Below are 25,607 nucleotides of genomic sequence, written 5' to 3' on the forward strand. Positions count from 1 at the left end.
TACAGTTAACAGACAACAAACTGCATATTTTTAGTGTACAATTTGGTATTTTTTTTTCTTATTAGTAATGTATATATGGCAATCGCAGTCTCCCAATTCATTGCCCCCCAGCCCTCCCTGCTTTCCCCACTTGGTGTCCATATGTTTGTTCTCTACATCTGTGTCTCTATTTCTCTCTTGCAAACTGGTTGATTTGTACCATTTTTCTATATTCCGCATATATGTGTTAATATACGATATTTGTTTTTCTCTTTCTGACTCACTGCAGTCTGTATGACAGTCTCTAGGTCCATCCATGTCTCTACAAATGTCCCAGTTTCATTGCTTTTTACAGCTGAGTAATATTCCATTGTGTGTATGTACCACATCTTCTTTATCCATTCATCTGTTGATGGACATTTAGGTTGCTTCCATGTCCTGGCTATTGTAAATAGTGCTGCAATGAACATGGGAGTGCATGTGTCTTTTTGAATGATGGTGTTCTCTGGGTATATGCCCAGAAGTGGGATTGCTGGGTCATATGGTAACTCTGTTTTTAATTTTGCAAGGAACCTCCATATTGCTCTCCATAGTGGCTGTGTCAATATACATTCCCACCAGCAGTGCAAGAGCGTTCCCTCTTCTCCACACCCTCTCCAGCACTTACTGTTTGTAGATTTTCTGATGATGCCCATTCTAACCGGTGTGAGGTGATACCTCATTGTAGTGCTGATTTGCATTTCTCTAATAATTAGTGATGTTGAGCAGCTTTTCATGTGCGTCTTGGCCATCTGTATGTCGTCTTTGGAGAAATGCCTATTTAGGTCTTCTGCCCATTTTTTGAATGGGGTGTTTGTTGCTTTGATATTGAGCTGGATGAATTGTTTATATATTTTGGAGATTCATCCTTTGTCTGTTGATTCGTTTGCAAATATTTTCTCCCATTCTGAGGGTTGTCTTTTTGTCTTGCTTATTGTTTCCTTTGCTGTGCAGAAGCTTTGAAGTTTCATTAGGTCCCACTTATTTACTTTTGTTTTTATTTCCATTATTCTAGGGGGTGGATCAAAAAAGATCTTGCTGTGATTTATGTCGAAGAGTGTTCTTCCTATGTTTTCCTCTAGGAGCTTTATAGTGTCTGGCCTTGCATTTAGGTCTTTAATCCATTTGGGGTTTATTTTTGTGTATGGTGTTAGGGAGTGTTCTAATTTCATTCTTTTTTTTTTTTAAGCTCTTTATTGGAATATAATTGCTTTACACTTTTGTATCAGCTTTTGAGGTACATCAAAGTGAATCAGCTGTATTTATACATATATCCCTATATCCTCTCCCTCCTGCGACTCCCTCCCACCCTCCTATCCTGGCCCTCTAAGGCATCACCCATCATCGAGTTGATCTCCCTTTGTTATACAACAGCTTCTCACTAGCTGTCTGTTTTACAGTTGGTAGTGTGTATGTGTCTATGCTACTCTCTCACTTCGTCTCAGCTTCCCCTTCGCCTCCCTGCCCCCCCAACCCCGTGTCCTCCAGTCCATTCTCTGCATCTGCATCCTTATTCTCACCCTGTCACAGGCGTTCATCAGTACCTTTTTTTTTTTTTTAGATTCCGTATATATGAGTTAGCATACAGTATTTGTTTTTCTCTTTCTGGCTTACTTCACTGTATGACAGACTCTAGGTCTATCCATCTCATTACATATAGCTCCATTCACATTCCTTTTATGGTTGAGTAATATTCCATTGTATATATGTGCCACATCTTCTTTATCCATTCATCTGTTGATGGACATTTAGGTTGCTTCCATGTTAATTTCATTCTTTTACATGTAGTTGTCCAGTTCTCCCAGCACCACTTAATGAAGAGGCTGCCTTTTCTCCATTGTATATCCTTGGCAGGCAGAAACTTAACCACTGTGCCACCAGGGAAGTCTTCACTGTGGTTTTAATAGATTCATTTTGAGTTATTATGTATAAAGTGTTAGGTTGAGGTTTCTTTTTTTTTCCCCTTCTTTTTGCCTATGAACGTCCACTTGCTCTAACACCATTTGCTGAAAAGCCTTTCTCTACTAAATTAGATTTGCGCATATTTGTGATGGTTTCTGAGTCGTTTCTTCTCCATTGATATATGTCTCTTATTCCACCAATACCACACTGTTTTGATTACTGTAGCTATATAGTAACCTTTAACATGGAGTAGAGCAGTTCCTCTTACTTTATCCTTCTTTGTCAGGATCATTTAAGCCAGGGGTCCTGACTCCCCGGCGTGTATGGGTAGTGGTCTGTGGCCTGTTAGGAACCAGGCTGCACAGCAGGAGGTGAGCAGCGGGCAAGTGAGCAAAGCTTACTATTGTTTGCATTACCGTTTAACACCCCGCTCCCCCTCCCCCTGCCAAGTCCGTGGAAAAATTGTCTTCCACGAAACCGGTCCCTGGTGCCAAAAAGCTTGGGGACTGCTGATTTAAGCCATTCTAGGGCCTGTGCCTTTCCATGTAAGTTTTAGAATAAGTTTGTCTAAGTCTACAAAAAGATCTTGCAGGGATTTTTGTAGGAATTACGTTAAATGTAAGATGAATTTGGGGGACTTCCCTGGTGACGCAGTAGTTAAGATTGTGCTCCCAATGCAGGGGCCCTGGGTTCGATCCCTGCTCTGGGAACTAGACCCTACATGCATGCTGCAACGAAGAGTTTGCATGCCACAACTCAGGAGCCAGTAAGCTGCAACTCAAGGAGCCTGCCCGCCACATTTAAGACTCAGCGCAACCAAATAAATAAATAAATAAATAAATAAATAAATAAATAAATAAAATATTTTGGGGAAAAAAAGGTGAATTTGGGACAAATTGACATTGTTATTATGTTGAGTCTTCCAATCCATGAACATGTATGTCTCCACTTTTTTAAATCTTTGATTGCTTTCATTAATTACTCAAAAGAGAAATACTTAGGTGTAAATCTAACAAAATATGTATAGTATCGGTAAGCCGAAAACTACAAAATACAGCTAGATTGTTTTGAGTATTACTTTAAAATTTTAAGACTAGAATACGAAGTTTGGATAAAGGAGAAAAGTATCTATAATTTTACCACTCTACCTTAATTGCTCTGAATTTTGTGTAATTTATTTAATAAGTATCTGATGATCATCTGTTATTTCCCAGAGAATGTGCTAGGTGCTGGGGCTAGATTAGCTTTGCCTTTCCGAAACCTACAGTCTATTGGGAAAGGCAGGTATTTCCTTAAAAAATCACACATAAATTTGTAATTACAACTGAGATAACTTACTTTGAAGGAAAGGTGCGTGATGCTTTGAGCATATGTGGTAGAGATGTTTGATCAGATTTGGGGGTCAAGGAAGACTTCTCTGAGAAGGTCATAATTTAGCTGAGATCTCAAGGATGAGAAGGAATGAACTAGGTGAAGGGGAGTGTTGGGGGGGGTCTTCCATGCAAAAGAAGCATGTAGAAAGGCTTTGTGACAAGAAAGAAGTCTTGTTGTAGCTTAAGAACTGAGGGAGTGCTTAGAGCAAGAGAAATCTTGCAGGAGGTCAGATAATACAGGGCATACATTGTAGATTATATTAAGGGCAAAATGTGTTAAATATGAAAGCAGTGAGATATTGAAGTTTTTAAACAGTAGAACTTTTTTTTTTTTTTTGGCCATGCATCATGGCTTGTGGGACCTTAGTTCCCCTACCAGGGATTGAACCTCAGCAGTGAAAGTGTGGAGTCCCAAGCCCACTGGACTGCCAGGAAATTCCCATAAATAATAGAATAATTTGGGCTTCCCTGGTGGCGCAGTGGTTAAGAATCCACCTGCCAATGCAGGGGACACGGGTTTGATCCCTGCTGCAGGAAGATCCCACATGCCATGGAGCAGCTAAGCCTGTGCACCACAACTGTTGAGCCTGTGCTTTAGAGCCTGTGAGCCACAACTATTGAGCCCACGTGCCACAACTACTGAAATCCACACACCCAGAGCCTGTGCTCTGCAACAAGAGAAGCCACGGCAGTGAGGAGCCCGCACACCGCAATGATGAGTAGGTCCCGCTCGCCACAACTAGAGAAAGCCCATGTGCAGCAACAAAAACCCAACACAGCCAACAAATAAATAAATAAATAATTTATATAAAAAGAATAGTTTAGTATTTGCAATTTAAAAAGCCAAAAGCTTCAGTGTGTAGGGCAGATTGAAGGGGGGCAAGAGTAAAAGTAAGGGACCCAGTTAAGAGGCTATTAAAATTGTCCATACGCAAGTTGTTGGTAGCTTGGACTAGGGTGGTAGTTGAAATGGACAGAAGTGGATAGGTTAAAGAGAAATACAGGAGGTGAAATCAGCAGGACATGAGGGTGAATTGGATATGAAAAATAAGGGAACGGGAATCAAAGATGATGTCTTAGTTCTGTATAGGATGGAACATGAGCACTACCTTTCAAGTTTGCCCCAGATTTTGCTTTCCTCAAGGACTCTCAGATTTCTTCTCTGTGTGCACACCATCCTGCTTCCAGGGTTATGTAGGAAGCTTGGGTCTGCTGTGATCTCTGGGTGCATGTGCACAGCCTTCCGTCAGTCTGGGTTATTTGGAGAGTTTATGAATCCTTTTATGGCTGTCTCGCTTCTTGAAATTTCCTGATAAATCTTTGACTCATTCTCTGGTTTGTTGCTTGCCTCATATAGGACCCAACCACAGGCTGTTGGCTACTAAGATAGACTAAAAATGTTCCAACCTAGTGAGTCCCCTCCAGCTGTGAGAGTGAAATTGTTGATATTCATGTCCTGCCCTTCCTTGGTTGGTAGATGTGGGGGAGGCGGGTATATGGGAGAAGCTTTTGGCATGAATTTTCAGATTCATGGTATTCTTACCCAAAGTTAAGCAGTTTTCATGAATAAATTTTTTTAATTTTGTTATATGCTTTTAGTCATTTTCCAGGCTGAAATAGTTTTTGACTATTTTGTCAGCTTTTTATGAGGGTGAGTTCAAAATTATCCACGCTCTGGTTGTATCAAAACATCTATAAATTCTACAGCCAGAGTGCGGATAACTTTTGACCCATTCTCGTAAGTTTCTTCTTGAGAAAAGATTTATTAACCTCTTTATTTGTCATGACAAGTATTCAGAAGTCCATGGTTGAATTTTAGTCAAAGTATCCACCTGTGTAACCACCACCACAGGTACCGTTGTGCCCTTTACCATTCATTGCTCTCTCTCCCCCATTCTGGTGGGAATGGGGCAATTACTTGTCTGTCCTTTTTTCACTATTGCTTAAGTTAGTCTTTTCTAGAATTTCATATACAGGCATACCTCGGATATTGGTTCACTTCCAGACCACTGCAATAAAGTAAATTGAGTTACATGAATTTTTTATTTCCCAGTACATATAAAAGTTATGTTTACACTATACTGTAGTCTGTTAAGTGTGTAATAGCATTATGTCTAAAAAAACAATGTATATTTGATTAATGAGGAATTCTACTCAGTACTTTGTAATGGCCTGTATGGGAAAAGAATCAAAAAAAGAGTGGGTATACACATATGTATAACTGATTCACTTTGCTGTACACCTGAAACTAACACAAACTTGTAAATCAACTATACTCCAGTAAAAATGAAAAAAAAATACTTTGTTGCTAAAAATTGCTGTCATCTGAGTCTTCATTGAGTTGTAGTTAGGAACATCAAAAATCATGGATCAAAAAAAAAAGAACAAGAAAAAAAAATTATTGAACACGAATCACCATAACAAATATGATAATAATGAAAAAGTTTGAAATGTTGCAAGAATTACCATAATGTGACACAGAAACACGAAGTGAGGAGAAGCTGTTGGAGAAATGGTGTTGGGAGACTTGCTCCATAGAGTTGGAGCCACAACCCTGTTTGTAAAAAAATGCAGTAACTGCAAAGTGCAAAAAATGAGGTATGCCTGTAAGTGGAATCACACAATATGTACTCATTTGTGTCTTGCTTCCTTTGCTCACCGTAATGTTTTATGTAGTTCTTTTTTATTGCTGAAGTAGTTTTCCATTCTATGGATAGACCACAATTTGTTTATCCATTCCCCTATTAGTGGATATTTTTTTTCTTTTTGGTCTGCGTCGGGTCTTAGTTACAGATCTTTGTTGCAGCATATGGGCTCTTCATTGCAATGGTGCACGGGCTCTCTAGTTGTGGCATGCGGGCTCCAGAGCGCACGGGCTCAGTAGTTGCAGCATTTGGGCTTAGTTGCTCCACGGTATGTGGAATCTTAGTTCCCTGACCAGGAATCAAACCTGGGTGCCTTGTAGGGATCAAACCCACGTTCCCCGTATCAGAAGGTAGATTCTTAACCACTGGACCACCAGGGAAGTCCCTTTAGTGGTGTCTTTTGAAGAACAGAAGTTTTAAGTTTCATTGAAGTCCAGTTAGTCACTTTTTAAAAATTCCATGGCTTGTACTCTTTGTATCCTGAGAAATCTTTGTTACTTAGGTCACAAAGGTTTTCTTACCTTTTAAAAATTTTGTATCCCTACTGATAACTTTTTTAGCATAATCCGTAATATAGGTATGTTTATTTGGAAATTATATATGTGTACTAATACACTTATGTGTATTAGAAAGCATGCACACAAAAAACCAAAATGTAAAAAGGTGGAGTAGTCAGGGAACCTGGATAATACAAAGTAAACATGCTTCTTAAACACAAAAACACTAGGAGACTGGTTATATATATCAATTTAATCTTTGGGTTGCTTCTGAAAATGAAGGGGTTTAACTAGATCATTGGTAGTTCTAAACTCTTCTGAGTTTTGAGCTCCTCTGAGAGTTGGATGAAAGCTAAAATAATTTTTCCCAAGGAGCATACAGGAACAAGACAATTTTGCACACAATTTCAGGAGATTGTGAATCCCTTGAAGTCTATCCGTAGATCCTTTAAGGGCTTGTGGATTGACAGGTTAAGAACCCTTAGCCAGCAGTTCTCTAAGTATTAATATAAGATTTATCTGTCTCTTTAATTTGCCAGATTCCATTATATTTTCTCCTCAGGTGTCTTTGCTGTTTCTTTCTTGGTCTCCAGAGAGATTTGTTTTCTTTTTCTTTGGGTAATTTTCATTATGGCAGTAGCAGACTTGCATCTTAAAAGGTGGAATAGGGTGAGTGGTTAAAACTGAAAACTTTAGTCATTTTAGTAATTTATATTAGAAATATGGCACCATTTGTACAAAGTTTTGTGTTGTGTTTTTTTTAATATCTATTACAGTTTGGTGTTAAAAGAACCACTCCCACTACTGCAGATGACCATTAGAATTAATTTGTTTTAATTTAGGAAGTAAAAATATGTCATCCTTTTTGTCTAATAACTTGATAGGTTGAACCTTCTACATAGTCATATTTGATGTGGTTTTTTTTCTTGCAGATTGACAGTTCATGTCTAGTTATCTAATGGGATGTTAATATTTTATTATCAATTTGTACTTTATGTAATTGTTAGCTAACCTTTTTTCATGTATGCTGTAAATATTTCTCTAATTTTGTTGTTACTGTATGTATTTAAATATAGACTTAAAAAGTTTATATGTAGTTTATTAAATTGTTAGAGAAATACTGATACAAATCAAAACCCCGGCACACTGGTCAGAATGACTATTAAAAAGTCTACAAATAACAAGTGCTGGAGCGGGAGTGGAGAAAAGAGAACCCTCCTACACTGTTGGTGAGAATGTAGATTGGTGCAGCCACTATGGAAAGCAGTATGGAGGTTCCTTAAAAAATAACAGTAGACTACCATAGGACCCAGCAATCCCACTCTTAGGCATATGTCCAGAAGAGATGAAAACTCTTATTTGAAAAGATACAAGACATCCCAGTGTGCGTAACAGCACTATTTACGATGGCCAAGACATGGAAACAACCCAGATGCCCCTCAATAGATGATTGGTTTAAGATGTAGGGGGTGTGTGTGTGTGTGTGTATGTATTACTCAGCCATAAAAATGAATGACATAATGTCATTTGCAGCAACATGGGTGGGCCTAGAAATTATCATACTAAGTGAAGTAAGTCAGAGAAAGACAAATATTATATAATAACATGTGGAATCTAAAAAATAATACAAATGAATCTATATATAAAACAGAAACAGACTCACAGACATAGAAAACAAACTTGTGGTTTCCAAAGGGGAAAGGGAAGGGTAGGGAGGGATAAATTAGGAGTCGGGGATCAACAGATACAAACTGCTATACATAAAATAGATGAGCAACAAGGATTTACTGTATAACACAGGGAACAACAATATTTGGTATCTTATAATAACCTATAAGGGAAAATAATCTGAAAAAATAACTGAATCACTTTGCTGTACACCTGGAACCAACACAATATTGTAAATCGTCTATACTGCAATAAAAAATTTATGTATTAGCTTAATATTTTCATTTTTTCTATGTGCTTTATTCTGTTTCTTCAAGACAAGTCATTTAAAAATATGCTCTAAGAATAGAAAAGAAATTTTTGTTTAGCTTCATTTCTTATGCTAGGGAATGATTTTGTGAATGACTCTGGATTGGAAGTGTTTGGGTGTACACTTTATTACTATCCTCCCTTAATACTAGGATTGTACAGACTTTTTTTGATAATGAGATATAACATTTCCCTTAGGAGTAATTGGATGATTAAACAGTTTGAGAAGTTTGTAACATAGTTAAGGTTGTTCTTTTTAAATCAGTAACTATTGAAGTCAGTGAGTCTCTGCTTTGGTTATAATATAAAATCATCTGGGGAGTTTTTTTTTTAAATTTAGGTAGAATTCATAGAACATAAAATACATTTTTGCCGTTTTAAATTGTATAATTTAATGGCTTTCCATACATTCAAAATGTTGTGCAACTATCACCACTTTCTAATTCTAAACATTTTCATTATCCCCAAAAGAAACCCCATAGCCATTAAATAGTCACTTTACATCTCTCCTCTAACTTCTAGCAGTCTTAGTCTGCTTTCTGTTTCTGTAGATAGGTCTATTCAGGGTGTTTCATATAGACAGAACCATACAATACGTGGGCTTCTGTGTCTGGCTGCTTTTACTTAACATGATGTTTTCAAGGTTTATCCATGTTGTAGCATGTATCAGTACTTTATTCCTTTTTAAAAAACATTTATTTATTTTTGGCTGCGTTGGGGCTTAGTTATGGCACAAGGGATCTTCGTTGTGGCATGTGGTATCTTTAGTTGCGGATTGTGCGCTTTTTAGTTGCGGCGTGCATAGGGAATCTAGTTCCCTGACTAGGGATTGAACCTGGGCCCCCTGCATTGGGAGTGTGGAGTCTTACCTACTGGACCACCAGGGAAGTCCCTTTATCCCATTTTAAGGCTGACCGATATTCCATTTTATGGATGTACCACATTTTGTGTATCCATTCACCATTTGGGTTATTTCCACTTTTTGGCTATTATGATTAAGGCTGTTGGGAACATTTAAGTACAAGTTTTTGTTTGAATATGGTTTTTAATTTTCTTGGGTGTTTACCTGGGAGTAGAATTGCTAGATGTATTTTAATTTTTTGAGGAATTGCCAAGCTATTTTCCACTGTAGCTGCAGAATTTTATATTCTCAGTAGCAGTGGATGAAAGTTTTAATTTTTACTTATCCTTGCCAACATTCGCTATTTTCTTTTTTTTTTTCTGGATTTATATTTTTATTCAGTCATTTCTCAGTACTTTCGAGTTATTAAAACAGTCCTTTAGTAATTATTGGTTTTCCTTGATGAACATTTGTGGTGTTTTTAAAAATATTATTTTGTAATTCGCTATTTTCTTTATTTTTATTTCTTTATTTTTTTGAATTATGATGGCATTGCTGTGGCCATCTGCCATCTTTAAAAAAAATATGTTTATTTATTTATTTAGGCTGCACTGGGTTGTGGCACACGGGATCTTCATTGTGGCATGTTTGGTTGCGGCATGCAGGCTCGTTTATTGTGGCATGCAGTCTGTTAGTTGCGGCATGCGGACTAATTACAATTAGCATGTGTCAGTACTTCATTCCTTCTTTTTTTCCCACAGTGGCTGCACCATTTTACATTTCCATCAACAATATACTAGGATTCCAATTTCTCCATATCGTTGTCAGCACTTGTTATTTTCCATTTTTTTTTATAGTGATCATTAGTGGGCTTTCCATTTGCCTGGTGACTAATTATGTTGAACATCTTTTCATGTGCTTACTCGTCATTTATATATCTTCTTTGGAGAAGCGTGTGTTCATATTCTTTGCCCATTTTATAGTTGGTTTATTTGCCCTTTTACTGTTGAGTGCAAGGGTTCTTTATATATTCTGTGTACAATTCCTTTATTACATAGATACTTTGCAGATATTTTTCCCCTTTATTATTTTTTTTAAACTTTTCTGAATATTATGCTTTGGAACACAAAGATTTTAATAAGGAGAAGCCTAGTTTAGGTATTCTTTCTTTTGTTGCTTATGCTTTTGATATCATATTTAACAAACTATTGCCTATCCAAGATCACAAAGCTGTATGCATATGTTTTGCTTAAGAATTTTATAGGTTTTGCTCATTCATTCAGGTCTTTGATCCATTTTGTGCATTTCTTTATTACATGATGCATTTGGATATCTAGTTGTCCCAGTACCATTTGTTGAAAAGACATACTTTGCCCGTTGAATTACCTTGGTACTTTTGTTGAAAGCAGTTGTTAGTAAATGTGTGGGTGTTTACTGGACTCTCAGTTCTTCTGTTGCATTGATCTTTATTTCTATTCTTGTGCCAGTGCCACACTGTCTTGATAACGTAGCCTTGTTGTAAGCTTTGAAATTGGGATGTGTGAGTCCTTAGCTTTGTTCCTTTTTTTCAAGATTGTTTTGGCTATTCTGGGACCTCTGTTTTTCCATGTCAATTTTAGGATCAAGTTGTTTATGTCTACAAAAAAGCCAATAGGAATTGTATTAGGAATTATTTTGTAACTGTAGAGCAATTTGGGGAATATTGCTCTTTAAAAATTTAACAGTTTTTTAGTGGGTTTCTTAGTTTTTTTTTTTAAATACAAGATCATGCCATCTACAAAAGGCAGTAGTTTTACTTATTCCTTTTCCTATTTGGATGTCTTTTATTTCTTCTTCCTGCATAATTGACCTGTCTAAAACCTCCACTATAATTTCAATAGAAATGATGAAAGCAGACATCCTCGTCTTGTTCCTGTCCTAAGAGGAAAGCATTCAGTCTTTCACCTTTAAGTATGATATTAGCAGTGGGTTTTTTGAAGATGTCCTTTATTGGGTTGAAGCATTGGTATTTAAAAAAAGCTTTTAGATAAATAATAATATATAGTGAAGAGAGAGAACCAGTTATTTGTCAGTGTTTGAGGAACTAGGATAAATTATTATATTATTCCTATTGAAATGTCACTAAAGAGATGAGATTCATATATTTATATATGCATTTTTTCCTTTATAGAAAAAATACAAATTTTAATGAGTAGTGGAAGAGTTCAGAAATCCAGTTTTACTTCTCTTAGGTAGTTATCTTTTTCTTTTACATGACCAAATTACAAATAACATCTAGGAAACTTATACTTTAAGTAAATTATTTTTCCTTGTATTTCAGACAAAAGGATGCCGCGGAGAAAGAAAAAAGTTAAAGAAGCTTCTGAAGCTCAGAACCTGGAGAAGAAAGTTGTAGCAACTACTAGTTCTGTCAATGTGACGAAGAAGCGTAGACTTGAGGATGCATTCATTGTGATATCTGATAGTGATGGAGAGGTCAGTATTCTGAAGAGTAGAGCTCTAGGTCTCAAACTAGGCCTCCTTATCTGTGACTGGTTTGTTTTGTGAGACTATACCTTAATGACACCTTGCCAGACTATGCAGGTTTTAAAATGTTTTATTTAGTTTTATTTTCTTAAAGATTTTTATTTATTTATTTCTGGATGTGGACCATTTTAAAGTCTTTATTGAATTTGTTACATTATTGCTTCTGTTTTATGTTTTGGTTTTTTGGCTGTGAGGCATGAGGGATCTTAGCTCCCTGACCAGAGATCAAACCTGCACCCCCAGCATTGGAAGGTGAAGTCTTAACCACTGGACTGCCAGGAAAGTCCCGACCATGCAGTTTTTACTCAGGTTCATTTTGATTTGTAAATGGAATTAAGAATTACTTAAAAGAAAGTAATCATACTGTTTGGCTGAGGGGGGATCATAGTTCCTTAGTTTTATAATATATTAACTGAAGGTGATATTTTAAAACTATTTGAATAAATCAAATGTGAATCTTAATTTTCTATTTTTTGTTTTTCTTTTGTTTTTAAATTTATTTATTTATTTATTTATTTGGCTGTGTTGGGTCTTTTTTTTGCTGTGCGCGGGCTTTTTTTGGTTGCGGTGAGTGGGGGCTACTCTTCATTGTGGTGTGCGGGCTCCTCATTGCCGTAGCTTCTCTTGTTGCGGAGCACGGGCTCTAGGCGTGTGGGCTTCAGTAGTTGCAGCACATGGGCTCAATAGTTGTGGCTCACAGACTCTAAAGCGCAGGCTCAATAGTTGTGGAGCATGGGCTTAGTTGCTCTGCGGCATGTGGGATCTTCCTGGAGCAGGGATCGAACCCCTGTCCCCTGCGTTGGCAAGGCAGATTCTTAACCACTGCGCCACCTAGGAAGCCCGGAATCTTAATTTTCATATGTCTGGAAAGTGAGAGAAAGACAATGGAAGTGCTTTTTAAGTCTCTAGATATACTCTGTCCAGTGTTGTAGCAACTAGCCACTTGTAGCTATTTAAATTTAAATTAATTAAATTAAATAAGGAAAAATCAGTTCCTCTCTTGCACTCGTCACATGTAGTATCTGCTTTGTTAGCACAGGTATAGAACATTTCCTTCATTATAGAAAGCTTTGTTGAACAGTGCTGTAATAGATTTTAACATCTTTCCTTTGTTCTCTATTTCCATTTGTTTACTGGAGATTTTTACCTGTCTATAGGTCACAACCAGTAAGGCAGTGAAGTAAATCACTGTTTTTTCCTCTAAGGTTACCTCTTGTTCTTCTTTATCTTCTGTCTCATTTGATGGTAGAAGCACTTGTTTGCCTCAAGTTGTAAACCTCAGAATTATCTCTTACTCTTCCCTCTATCTCATGTTTTATACCTAATTAATCACCACAACCTTTAGTTTTTAACCTCTTAAATGACACTCACATCTGTCCTTTCTCCTCCATTTTTCATTTCTTCTCTTGATCATTCGTTATTTGAGTTCTTATAGCACACTCTTAACTTGCTTCTCTGCCTTCAGTTTTTTCTCTCTACATTTCACTTAGCTTACTCCAACTTTCTTTTAAGAATTTAAATTTTTTCTAGAAACAATAAATGTTGGAGAGGGTGTGGAGAAAAGGGAACTCTCCTGCACTGTTGGTGGGAATGTAAGTTGCTCCAGCCACTATGGAAAACAGTTTGGGGGTTGCTTAAAAAACTAAAAATAGAACTACCATATGATCCAGTAATCCCACTACTGGGCATATACCCAGAGAAAACCGTAATCCAAAAAGAAACATGTACCATAATGTTCACTGCAGCACTATTTACAATAGCCAGGACATGGAAGCAACCTAAATGCCCATCAACAGATGAATGGATAAAGAAGATGTGGCACATATATACAATGGAATATTACTCAGCCATAAAAAGGAATGAAATGGAGCTATATGTAATGAGGTGGATAGACCTAGAGTCTGTCATACAGAGTGAAGTAAGCCAGAAAGAGAAAAACAAATACTGTATGCTAACTCATATATACAGAATCTAAAAAAAAAAAATGGTACTGATGAACCCAGTGACAGGACAAGAATAAGGATGCAAATGCAGAGAATAGACTGGAGGACACAGAGTTGGTGGGGGGCAGGGGGCGAAGGGGAAGCTGAGACGAAGTGAGAGCGTAGCATAGACATATACACACTACCAACTGTAAAATAGATAGTTAGTGGGAAGTTGTTGTATAACAAAGGGAGATCAACTCGATGATGGGTGATGCCTTAAGAGGGCCAGGACAGGGAGCATGGGAGGGAGTTGCAGGAGGGAGGGGATATAGGGATATATGTATAAATATAGCTGATTTACTTTGGTGTACCTCAAAAGCTGATACAAGAATGTAAAGCAATTATTTTCCAATAAAGAGCTTGAAAAAAAAAGAATTTAAATTTTAGATCTTTGTACTTGCTTGCTTAAAAATCTTTGACTCCATAATCCCTACAAAATCAGTTTAGAATTTTAATGTGGTATACTCTGTCAGAACCTTTGCAGTCTAAATAGTCTCATTTATATTCTTAACAGCAGTGTGTTAGTTTCCGTGTTCCCTGTGAAGACTATTATGACTTTATTTTTCGCAATTTGATAATCCAAAGTATATTTTTAATAATAAGCAAGATGAAACATTTTTCATATTTCTGTTGGATATTTGGTTTTGGGGGGGGAACTTTCTTGTCTAATTTTTAATTAGGATTTTGTCTAAATGGTTCTTTTTTAAAGTGTAAAAGTATAAAGAAGAAAACAATCCATTGATTCTACCACTTGGATAACTCATCTTAATATTGACAAGCATAAAATAGTTATATACATGTAGATATATTAAACAGTTATATACATAACTTTTTTAAAATGTTAAAAAAAATCAAAACAGAATAAAAACAATTCAGAACTGTTTGAAAATAAAACAGTATAGAAAGGTAGAAAATGAGGATGTACACCTGAGCCAGTGTACATTTAATGAAAGGTAACAATTTCTTCTGCATTCTTCCAGAATATATACATATACCATCGATAAAAACTTTTACAGGAAAGGTATGATGCGACACATAATGTTTTGCTTTTTCACTTAATATTACTTGTAGATCTTTCTATAATGGCACATACAGATCTATCTCTTAAATTTTTAAAAATTGTCAAATATGTTGTATGTACAGGAGAGTGTGTAATATGTAAATGCATAGTTCTAAAAAAAATAATCTGAATACCTGTATTCACCATATTTGAAGCGGTCTTTTTTTTTTTTAATTTAAAAAATTTTTTTATTTTTTCAGTAAACTGTGTATATTTAGAGTGTACAATTTGGTATCCCAATCTCACAATTCATTCCCCCCACCAACCCTCCCTGCTTTCCCCACTTGGTGTCCGTATGTTTGTTCTCTGCATCCGTGTCTCTATTTCTGCCTTGCAAACCGGTTGAGTTGTACCATTTTTCTGTAGTCCACATATATGTGTTAATGTACGATATTTGTTTTTCTCTTTCTGACTCACTGCACTCTGTATAGACGGTCTCTAGGTCCATCCATGTCTCTACAAATGTCCCAGTTTCATTGCTTTTTCCATTGTATATATGTACCACATCTTCTTTATCCATTCATCTGTTGATGGACATTTAGGTTGTGAAGCGGTCTTGACTTAGTGTGGCCCTCCCTAAATGCATCCCTTTCCACCCATCCAGAGGTAATCACTATATTTATCTTATCTTTCCATTCTTTTCTTTACATTGCTACCACATTTATGTGTATCTTTAAACAGTGTACATATATATTGCAAAACTGAATCTTGGTGGTTAGGCACTTCTACCAGTGTTTTTCAGTTATCTATCCTTTCTCCAAGGTTTTGAAATTTCACCTTTATTGTAAACTAAAATCTTGTCTACAAATAGGTTAGTTTTTGGATTTTCTATTTTGTTCCATTGGTCTATAACATATTTTTTTTTAGAGATTTATTTATTTATAAATTTATTTTATTATTGCATTTATTTATTTCTTTTTTGACTGCATTGGGTCTTCATTGCTGTGTGCAGGCTTTCTCTAGTTGCAGTGAATGGGCTTCTCATTGCAGTTGCTTCTCTTGTTGAGGACCATGGGCTCTAGTCTCTCAAGCTTCAGTAGTTGTGGCACTTGGGCTCAGTAGTTGTGGTGCACAGGCTTAGTTGCTCCTTGGCATGTGGGATCTTCCCGGCCCAGGGATTGAACCTGTGTCCCCTGCATTGGCAGGCGGATTTTTTTTTTAATAAATTTATTTTTTTATTTATTGGCTGTGTTGGGTCTTCGTTGCTGTACACAGGCTTTCTCTAGTTGCGGCGAGCAGGAGCTACTCTTCGTTATGGTGCTTGGGCTCCTCATTGCTGTGGGTTCTTTTGTTGTGGAGCATGGGCTCTAGGTGCGTGGGCTTCAGTAGTTGGCAGCACATGGGCTCAATAGTTGTGGCTCATGGGCTCTAAAGTGCAGGCTCAATAGTTGTGGCACATGGACTTAGCTGCTCCTCGGCATGTGGGATCTTCCTGGAGCAGGGATTGAATCTGTGTCCCCTGAATTGGCAGGCAGATTCTTAACCTGTGTGCCATCAGGGAAGCCCTAACATATTTTTGAAATAAATATTCAGTTGATTATCTTATGTTTTTTTAGGTAGGCACTTACATCTGCTAATAATGATAATTCTTCTCTCTTCCATTCTAGTATTTACAATTAACTTTTTTGTTTCATTGCATTGACTGTAGCCTCCACAATAATGTTGATTGATACCAGTGATAGAGTACATCTTTATCTTGATCTTGAATTTAATTGTAGAAGTATTCTGATGTTTTATTCTTTGTTTAGTATTTCTATTCTTTGTGTTTCAGAAATATTTTTTAACTGCTTATTTACTGTTAATATTTTTAGGAATGTATGTTTAATCAAATGTTTACTCAAATTTCATTATTTAGCAAGATGGTGATACAGTTTTTCTCCTATAATCAGTTAATATTATATATTAATGTATTTTTTAATGTTGGAACATCTTTGCGTTTCTGGAGTAAATCTTACTTGGTCATGATGTATTATATTAACATAATATTGAATTTGTGTTCTCAGTATATCATTTATGAGTTTGTATCTGTATTCCTAGTGGCATTTGTTTTATGTAATTGTCTTTTTTTTGGTACTGTTTTCATCAGATTTTAGGATTAGGTTTTTTTAATTAATTAATTAATTAATTATATTTTATTTTTTTTTTGCGGGGTACACCAAGTTCAGTCATCTGTTTCTATACACACATCCCCATATTCCCTCCCTCCCTCGACTCCCACCCCACGCTCCCCATCCCAGTCCTCTAAGGCATCATCCATCCTCGAGTTGAAATCCTTTTGTTATACAGCAACTTCCCACTGGCTATCTATTTTACAGTTGGTAGTATATATATGTCTGTGCTACTCTCTCACTTCGTCTCAGCTTCCCCTTCTCCCCCCCGCCCCCCCAAACCTCGAGTTCTCCAGTCCATTCTCTGCATCTGTGTCCTTGTTCTTGTCCTGTCACTGAGTTCATCAGTACCATTTTTAGATTCTGTATATGTGAGTCAGCATACAATATTTGTCTTTCTCTTTCTGGCTTATTTCACTCTGTATGACAGACTCTAGTTCTATCCACCTCATTATATATAGCTCCATCTCATTCCTTTTTATAGCTGAGTAATATTCCATTGTATATATATGCCACATTTTCTTTATCCATTCATCTGTTGATGGGCATTTAGGTTGCTTCCATGTCCTGGCTATTGTAAATAGTGCTACAATAAACATGATGGTACATGTTTCTTTTCGAATTATGGTTTTCTCTGGGTATATACCCAGTAGTGGGATTACTGGATCATATGGTAGTTCTATTTTTAGTTTTTTAAGCAACCTCCAAACTGTTTTCCATAGTGGCTGGAGCAACTTACATTCCCACCAACAGTGCAGGAGAGTTCCCTTTTCTCCACACCGTCTCCAACATTTGTTGTTTCCAGATTTTGTGATGATGGCCATTCTGATCGATGTGAGGTGATACCTCATTGTGGCTTTGACTTGCATTTCTCTGATGAGTAGTGATGTTGAGCATCTTTTCATGTATTTGTTGGCCATCTGTATGTCTTCAAATGTCTATTTAGGTCTTCTGCCCATTTGTGGATTGGGTTATTTGCTTTTTTGGTATTAAGCTTCATGAGCTGCTTGTATATTTTGGAGGTTAATCCTTTGTCCGTTGTTTCATAGGCAACTATTTTTTCCCATTCTGAGGATTGCCTTCTTCTGTTTATGGTTTCTTTCGCTGTGCAAAAGCTTTTAAGTTTTATGAGGTCCCATTTGTTTATTCTTGATTTATTTCCATGATTCTAGGAGGTGGGTCAAAAAGGATGTTGCTTTGATGTAAGTCATAGAGTGTTCTGCCTATGTTTTCCTCTAGGAGTTTTATAGTGTCTGGCCTTACATGTAGGTCTTTAATCCATTTGGAGTTTTATTTTTGTGTATGGTGTTAGGAAGTGTTCTAATTTCATTCTTTTACATGTAGCTGTCCAATTTTCCCAGCACCACTTATTGAAAAGGCTGTCTTTTTTCTATTGTATATTCGTGCCTCCTTTGTCAAAGATAAGGTGCCCATATGTGTTTGGGCTTACCTCTGAGTTCTCTATTCTATTCCGTTGATCTTCCTTTCTGTTTTTGTGCCAGTACCATACTGTCTTGATCACTATGTCCTTGTAGTATAGTTTGAAGTCAGGAAGCCTGATTCCACCAACTCCATTTTCCCTTCTCAAGATTGCTTTGGCTATTCGGGGTCTTTTGCGTTTCCATACAAATCGTAAGATTTCTTGCTCTAGTTCTGTGAAAAATGCCATTGGTAATTTGATGGGGATTGCATTGAATCTGTAAATTGCTTTGGGTAGTACAGTCATTTTCACTATGTTGATTCTTCCAATCCTAGGATTAGATTTATGGTATAAAATAGAGGAAGCTTTAATGTTCTACCACAGTTTAAATAGTAAAGGAATTATCTGTTCTTTAAGGTTTACTAGGATTTGCTCATGAAAATGGTCTACTAACTAGTTTTTTTAAAAAATTAATTAATTTATTGGCTGCATTGGGTCTTCGTTGCTACACACGGGCTTTCTCTAGTTACAGCGAGCAGGGGCTACTCTTCATTGTGGTGCATGGGCTCCTTGTTATGTTACCAACTAATTTTTAATATTACTTTATGTTCTTTCAGTGTCTTGGTATTTTTGTGCATTTAAAAAAAAAGACTTTGTTTTAGAATGTAAAGAAGTAGTTGGTAGAGTCATCTTAAGGAACACATTCTTTTTGGCTTGTGAGTTTAAAATTAAATGAATTATATGATATTTCTTCTGCTCTTTGCACCACTGATAGCCCTAACTTTAATTTATTCTTCAGCTTAGATGTCAGTTTCTTTGGGGGGGCGGATCCTTGCACATCTTCCAAGACTGGGGTCAACTGGCTGTCTCTTGTGCTTCTATAGAACCTGTATTTCTGTAGTATTGATTGTCACACTGTTTTGAAGCTGCCGCTTTGTTTTTCCGCCTGTAACACCAGACTGTGATTTCCTAAAGATCAGGAATTTTGTATCTTAAATACCCAACAATAATTCTTGGCCTGTATTAGTAGGCATTATCAAAAAAATATCTGTATTAAGTTTTACTTATTGGTGCTGCTGTTTTATTTATTTCAATTGTTCTTTAAGAAAATGTTCTAGTTCCCTGGTGCAAAAGAAGCCAGGAAGTGTCTTACTTTTTTCTTTCTTTCTTTCTTCTTTTTTTAAAATTGGAGTATAATTGATTTACAATGTTGTGTTAATAAGTGCTGTACAGCAAAGTGATTCAGTTATATATGTAGGTATGCAAAATATACATACATATGTATATATGTGTATATATATGTACACACACATTCTTTTTTTAAAATATTCTTTTCCATTATGGTTTATCATAGGATACTGAATATAGTTCTCTGTGGTGTACAGTAGGGCCTTGTTGTTTATCCATTCTGTATATAAAAAGCTTACATCTGCTAACCCCAGTCTCCCACTTGATCTCTCCCGCAACCCCCTCCCCCTTGGCAACCACCAATCTGTTCTCTATGTCCGTGATTCTGTTTCTGTTTCTGTTTCATAGATAGGTTCATCTGTATCATTTTTTTTATTAATTTTATTTATTTATTATTTTTTTGGGGGTACACCAAGTTCAATCATCTGTTTTTATACACATATCCCCGTATTCCCTCCCTCCCTTGGGTATCATATTTTAGATTCCATATATAAGTGATATCATATGGTATTTGTCTTTCTCTTTCTGACTTACTTCACTCAGTATGATAATCTTTAGTTGCACCCATGTTGCTGCAAATGGCATTATTTTGTTCCTTTTTATGGATGAGTAGTATTCCATTGTATATATGTAACACAGCTTCTTTCTCCATTCGTCTGTCGATGGACATTTAGATTGTTTCATGTCTTAGCTATTGTGAATAGTGCTGCTATGAACACAGGGGTGCGTGTATCTTTTTGAATTGCAGTTTTGTCTGGATATATATAATTTTCTGAGGAACCTCCATACTATTTACCACAGTGGCTGTACCAACTTACATTCCCACTAACAGTGTAGAAGGAATCTTTTTTCTCCACACTCTCTCCAGCACTTGTTATTTGTAGACTTTTTAATGATGGCTATTCTGACCAGAGTGAGGTGGTACCTCATCATAGTTTTGATTTGCATTTCTCTGAAAATTAGCAATGTTGAGCTTCTTTTCTATTGGCCATCTGTATTTCTTCTTTGGAAAAATGTTTATTTAGGTCTCTGCCCAATTTTCAATTGGGTTGTTTGTTTTTTCATTGTTGAGCTGTTTGAGCTGTTTTGTATTTTGGAAATTAAGCCCTTGTTGGTCACATTGTTTGCAAATATTTTTTCCCATTTTGTAGGTTGTCTTTTCGTTTTATGGTTTCGTTTGCTGTGTAAGAGCTTGTAATTTTGATTAGGTACCAGTTGTTTATTTTTGTTTTTATTTCTATTGCCTTGGGAGAATGTTTTGCCTATAATCTCTCTCTATATTTTTTTTTCCTTTTTTTTTTTTAAAAAAACCATAAATATAATGGCACAAGCCTGACATCACTGGGGCTTTGTCATAACTTGTTTCTGCCGAGTAGTTACTTGGGTTGATCTATTCTCTCATTCTCACTCTGATCAAGTCCCTAAGAGATCAAAGATGAGCTTTTGTAAACTCTGTCATTATGTTTGAATTGCCGTTTACTAACTGTGACCTTTTTAAACTTTTATTCTTAACTAGAAAACTAGTAATACTTACTCTATAGGACTGTTGTGAGGATTAGGAATAATAAGTAAAATTTCCTGTGGAGGTACTTCAGAAGTATATGATAAGTAATACTGTAAATATTCAGGATATAATCTCAGCCTGACAGGGAGTAAAGATAACTGACTTATGTGGACAAGAACCCTATTAGTTGTCGTCTTCTCTTACATTCCTTCCTGTTAGAGCAAATACAACAAAATAAAAACAACAATAAAAAATCCAAAGGAAAAGAAAAGAACACGTAGAGGTTTATAGTTGGACAGAGCTAGTTTGATTCCTGACCTTATGCTGCTTGGACTTCACTTTTCTCATCTATGAAATGGGGACAGTTTTACTCTTCTCACAGGAACTTAAAAAAATTTTTTTTCTTTTGTTTAAAGATTTTTTTGTTGTGATGTGGACTTTTTTTTTTTTTTTAAAGTCTTTATTGAATTTGTTACTGTATTGCTTCCTTTTTATGTTTTGGTTTTTTGGCCGGAAGGCATGAGGGATCTTAGCTCCCTGACCAGGGATTGAACCCGTGCCCCCTGCAGTGGAAGCACAGAGTCGTAACCATTGGACTGCCAGGAAAGTCCCCATGGGAAAATTCTTTAATAAAAGCAAGTTTACATGTTAACACTTATGGCTTAACTGGAATAAATCTGTCCAAATTAAAATTTTTTTAAGGACCAAACTTAGAATGACTGGTTTTTGTATAATGTAATGAAATTCCCTCAAAACAGTGGGTCTACTTCTATTTTAAGACCTCTGAAAAGCAAAATATCTAGTTATTAAAATAATTAAAACTTTTCACCTGTAGATGAAAATAGTTATCCATGAGGTTAAAGCGTACAACGCATGTCACATGCAAATACGCTTTTATTGGAACTTATAAACTGCAGGCCTAAAATTATAATTAAGCCATTTCCTCACATTTGTTTAGTTTCAAAGCATAAGAAGTATCTTTTAGCTATTAGAAATTACCAAATGACCTGATGTTCAAAATAATATTTTAGAAATGCTGTCTTGTGTTAACATTTGTTCATCCTGATGTAGTCCATATGTGTTAATATACAGACTATTAAGTACTAGTCACTCTTTTACTTTTTCTTCAACCTAGAAGAAATAAATATTTCCATTCTTTGCAGTTCTGTCAGGTATATGATACAGGATTGAGAATAAAATTCCCTTCCAATATAGCCATGTTTCAAAATAGCTTAGTTTCTTTATATGGTATTTACCTAGATTACACTACAGGAATCATGGATTGATTTTGTTCCAGTTTAAAAAATACTATTTAGGTGACTTTCTTAAAGAGTGTTACTTTAAAAAAAACTTTCAAAACTTGAGACATTTCTAAAAATAAACTTTTATCATTCAGTTTTTTTTGTCTACTAGTGCTTATGTAGACACTTAGATGGTTGGCTTCAAGAACGTTAATAACGCTAAAGCGAGATTCATTCCTATAATCCATTCTGCTCACTGCAGGAAAGTCATGTGATTTTACTGAACTCCCAAAACTAAAATTATCTTCAGAAATAAGACTTTTGTATTTTGTAGGAGTATCACTTCAACTTTAGTTGCTTATTTGGTTGTGATACAAAAAGGCATACAAACTGCACATTGTTACAGAGAAGCAGTGTAATGTAACACAATGTAGGGGAGTAAAATGACCTTTTTTTTTTTTTTAAGAACTTTTATTGAGATATAGTTAACATACAATAAACTGCATATATTTAGAGTGTACAATTTGGTATCCCAATCTTCCAATTCATTCCCCCCCAACCCTCCTCGCTTTACCCTTGGTGTCCGTATGTTTGTTCTCTACATCTGTGTCTCAATTTCTGCCTTGCAGACCTGTTGAGTTGTACCATTTGTCTATAGTCCACATATATGTGTTAATATTCGATATTTGTTTTTCTCGTTCTGACTCACTGCACTCTGTATGACAGTCTCTGGGTCCATCCATGTCCCTATAAATGTCCCAGTTTCATTGCTTTTTACAGCTGAGTAATATTCCATTGTGTGTATGTACCACATCTTCTTTATCCATTCATCTGTTGATGGACATTTAGGTTGCTTCCATGTCCTGGCTATTGTAAATAGTGCTGCAATGAACATGGGAGTGCATGTGTCTTTTTGAATGATGGTGTTCTCTGGGTATATGCCCAGAAGTGGGATTACTGGGTCATATGGTAACTCTATTTTTAGTTTTGCAAGGAACCTCCATGCTGTTCTCCATAGTGGCTATGTCAATTTACATTCCCACCAGCAGTGCAAGAGCGTTCCCTCTTCTCCACACCCTCTCCAGCATTTACTGTTTGTAGATTTTCTGATGATGCCCATTCTAACCGGTGTGAGGTGATACCTCATTGTAGTGTTGATTTGCATTTCTCTAATAATTAGTGATGTTGAGCAGCTTTTCATGTGTGTCTTGGCCATCTGTATGTCGTCTTTGGAGAAATGCCTATTTAGGTCTTCTGCCCATTTTTTGAATGGGGTGTTTGTTGCTTTGATATTGAGCTGCATGAACTGTTTATATATTTTGGAGATTCATCCTTTGTCTGTTGATTCGTTTGCAAATATTTTCTCCCATTCTGAGGGTTGTCTTTTTGTCTTGCTTATTGTTTCCTTTGCTGTGCAGAAGCTTTGAAGTTTCATTAGGTCCCACTTATTTACTTTTGTTTTTATTTCCATTATTCTAGGGGGTGGATCAAAAAGGATCTTGCTGTTATTTACGTTGAAGAGTGTTCTTCCTGTGTTTTCCTCTAGGAGTTTTATAGTGTCTGGCCTTTAGGTCTTTAATCCACTTGGAGTTTATTCTTGTGTATGGTGTTAGGAAGTGTTTAATCTCATTCTTTTACATGTAGCTGTCCAGTTTTCCCAGCACCACTTATTGAAGAGGCTGCCTTTTCTCCATTGTATATCCTTGCCTCCTTTGTCATGGATTAGTTGACCATAGTTTATCTCTGGGCTTTCTATCCTGTTCCATTGATCTGTATTTCTGTTTTTGTGCCAGTACCATACTGTCTTGATCACTGTAGCCTTGTAGTATAGCCTGAAGTCAGGAAGCTTGATTCCCCCAACTCCGTCTTTTCTTCTCAAGATTGCTTTGGCTATTCAGGGTCTTTTGTGTTTCCATACAGTTCATAAAATTTCTTGTTCTAGTTCTGGGAAAAATGCCATTGGTAATTTGATGGGGATTGCATTGAATCTGTAAATTGCTTTGGGTGGTAGAGGCATTTTCACAATGTTGATTCTTCCAATCCAAGAACGTGGTATGTCCCTCTATCTGTTTGTGTCTTCTTTGATTTCTTTCATTAGTGTCTTATAGTTTTCTGAGTACTGGTCTTTTACCTTCGTGGTTAGGTTTATTCCTAGATGTTTTACTCTTTTTGTTGCAATGGTGAATGGGATTGTTTCCTTAATTTCTCTTTCTGCTCTTTCATTGTTGGTGTATAGAAATGCAAGAGATTTCTGTGTGTTAATTTTGTATCCTGCAACTTGACCAAATTCATTGATTAGCTCAAGTAGTTTTCTGGTGGCCTCTTTAGGATTTTCTCTGTATAGTATCATGTCATCTGTGAACAGTGACAGTTTTGCTTCTTCTTTTCCAATTTGGATTCCTTTTTTTTCTTTTTCTTCTCTGATTGCTGTGGCTAGGACTTCCAAAACTATGTTGAATAGTAGTGGCGAGAGTGGACATCCTTGCCTTGTTCCTGATCTCAGAGGGAATGCTTGCAGTTTTTCACCATTGAGAATGATGTTTGCTGTGGGTTTGTCATATATGGCCTTTATTATGTTGAGGTAGGTTCCCTCTATGCCCACCTCCTGGAGAGTTTTTATCATAAATGGGTGTTGAATTTTGTCAAAAGCTTTTTCTGCATGTATTGAGATGATCATGTGGTTTTTATCCTTCCATTTGTTAATATGGTGTATCACATTGATTGATTTGTGTATATTGAAGAATCCTTGCATTCCAGGGATAAACCCCACTTGATCATGGTGTATGATCCTTTTAATGTGTTGTTGGATTCTTTTTGCTGGTATTTTGTTGAGGATTTTTGCCTCTAAATTCATCAGTGATATTGGTCTGTAGTTTTCTTTTTTTGTAGTATCTTTGTCTGGTTTTGGTATCAGGGTGATGGTGGCCTCATAAAATGAGTTTGGGAGCGGTCCTTCCTCTGCAATGTTTTGGAAGAGTTTGAGAAGGATGGGTGTTAGCTCATCTCTAAATGTTTGATAAAATGCACCTGTGAATCCATCTGGTCCTGGACTTTTGTTTGTTGGGAGATTTTTAATCACAGTTTCAATTTCATGGCTTGTGATTGGTCTGTTCATATTTTCTATGTCTTTCTGATTCAGTCTTGGAAGGTTATACCTTTCTAAGAATCTGTCCATTTCATCCAGGTTGTCCATTTTGTTGGCATATAGTTGCTTGTAGTAATCTCTTATGGTGCTTTTTATTTCTGTGGTGTCCGTTGTAACTTCTCCTGTTTCATTTCTGATTGTATTGATTTGAGTCCTCTCCCTCTTTTTCTTGATGAG

General features: G+C 36.3%; 1 protein-coding gene across 5 annotated transcripts in view; it reads left to right on the forward strand.

Moving 5' to 3' along the window:
* The window catches only part of UIMC1 (ubiquitin interaction motif containing 1), a 140,374-nt gene that overhangs the window by 20,573 nt on the left and 94,194 nt on the right, over positions 1 to 25,607 (forward strand). For 3 of the 5 annotated variants that reach the window (XM_057728354.1, XM_057728388.1, XM_057728380.1), the window contains exons 2-3: positions 11,424 to 11,484; positions 11,574 to 11,728. In XM_057728354.1, coding sequence (XP_057584337.1) covers positions 11,582 to 11,728 — 147 coding nt within the window. In that variant the 5' untranslated portion in view covers positions 11,424 to 11,484; positions 11,574 to 11,581. The other 2 variants (XM_057728363.1, XM_057728373.1) reach the window with 2 other exon arrangements.

This window comes from Hippopotamus amphibius, chromosome 1 (genome assembly GCF_030028045.1).
Source record: "Hippopotamus amphibius kiboko isolate mHipAmp2 chromosome 1, mHipAmp2.hap2, whole genome shotgun sequence".
Lineage (NCBI taxonomy): Eukaryota > Metazoa > Chordata > Mammalia > Artiodactyla > Hippopotamidae > Hippopotamus > Hippopotamus amphibius.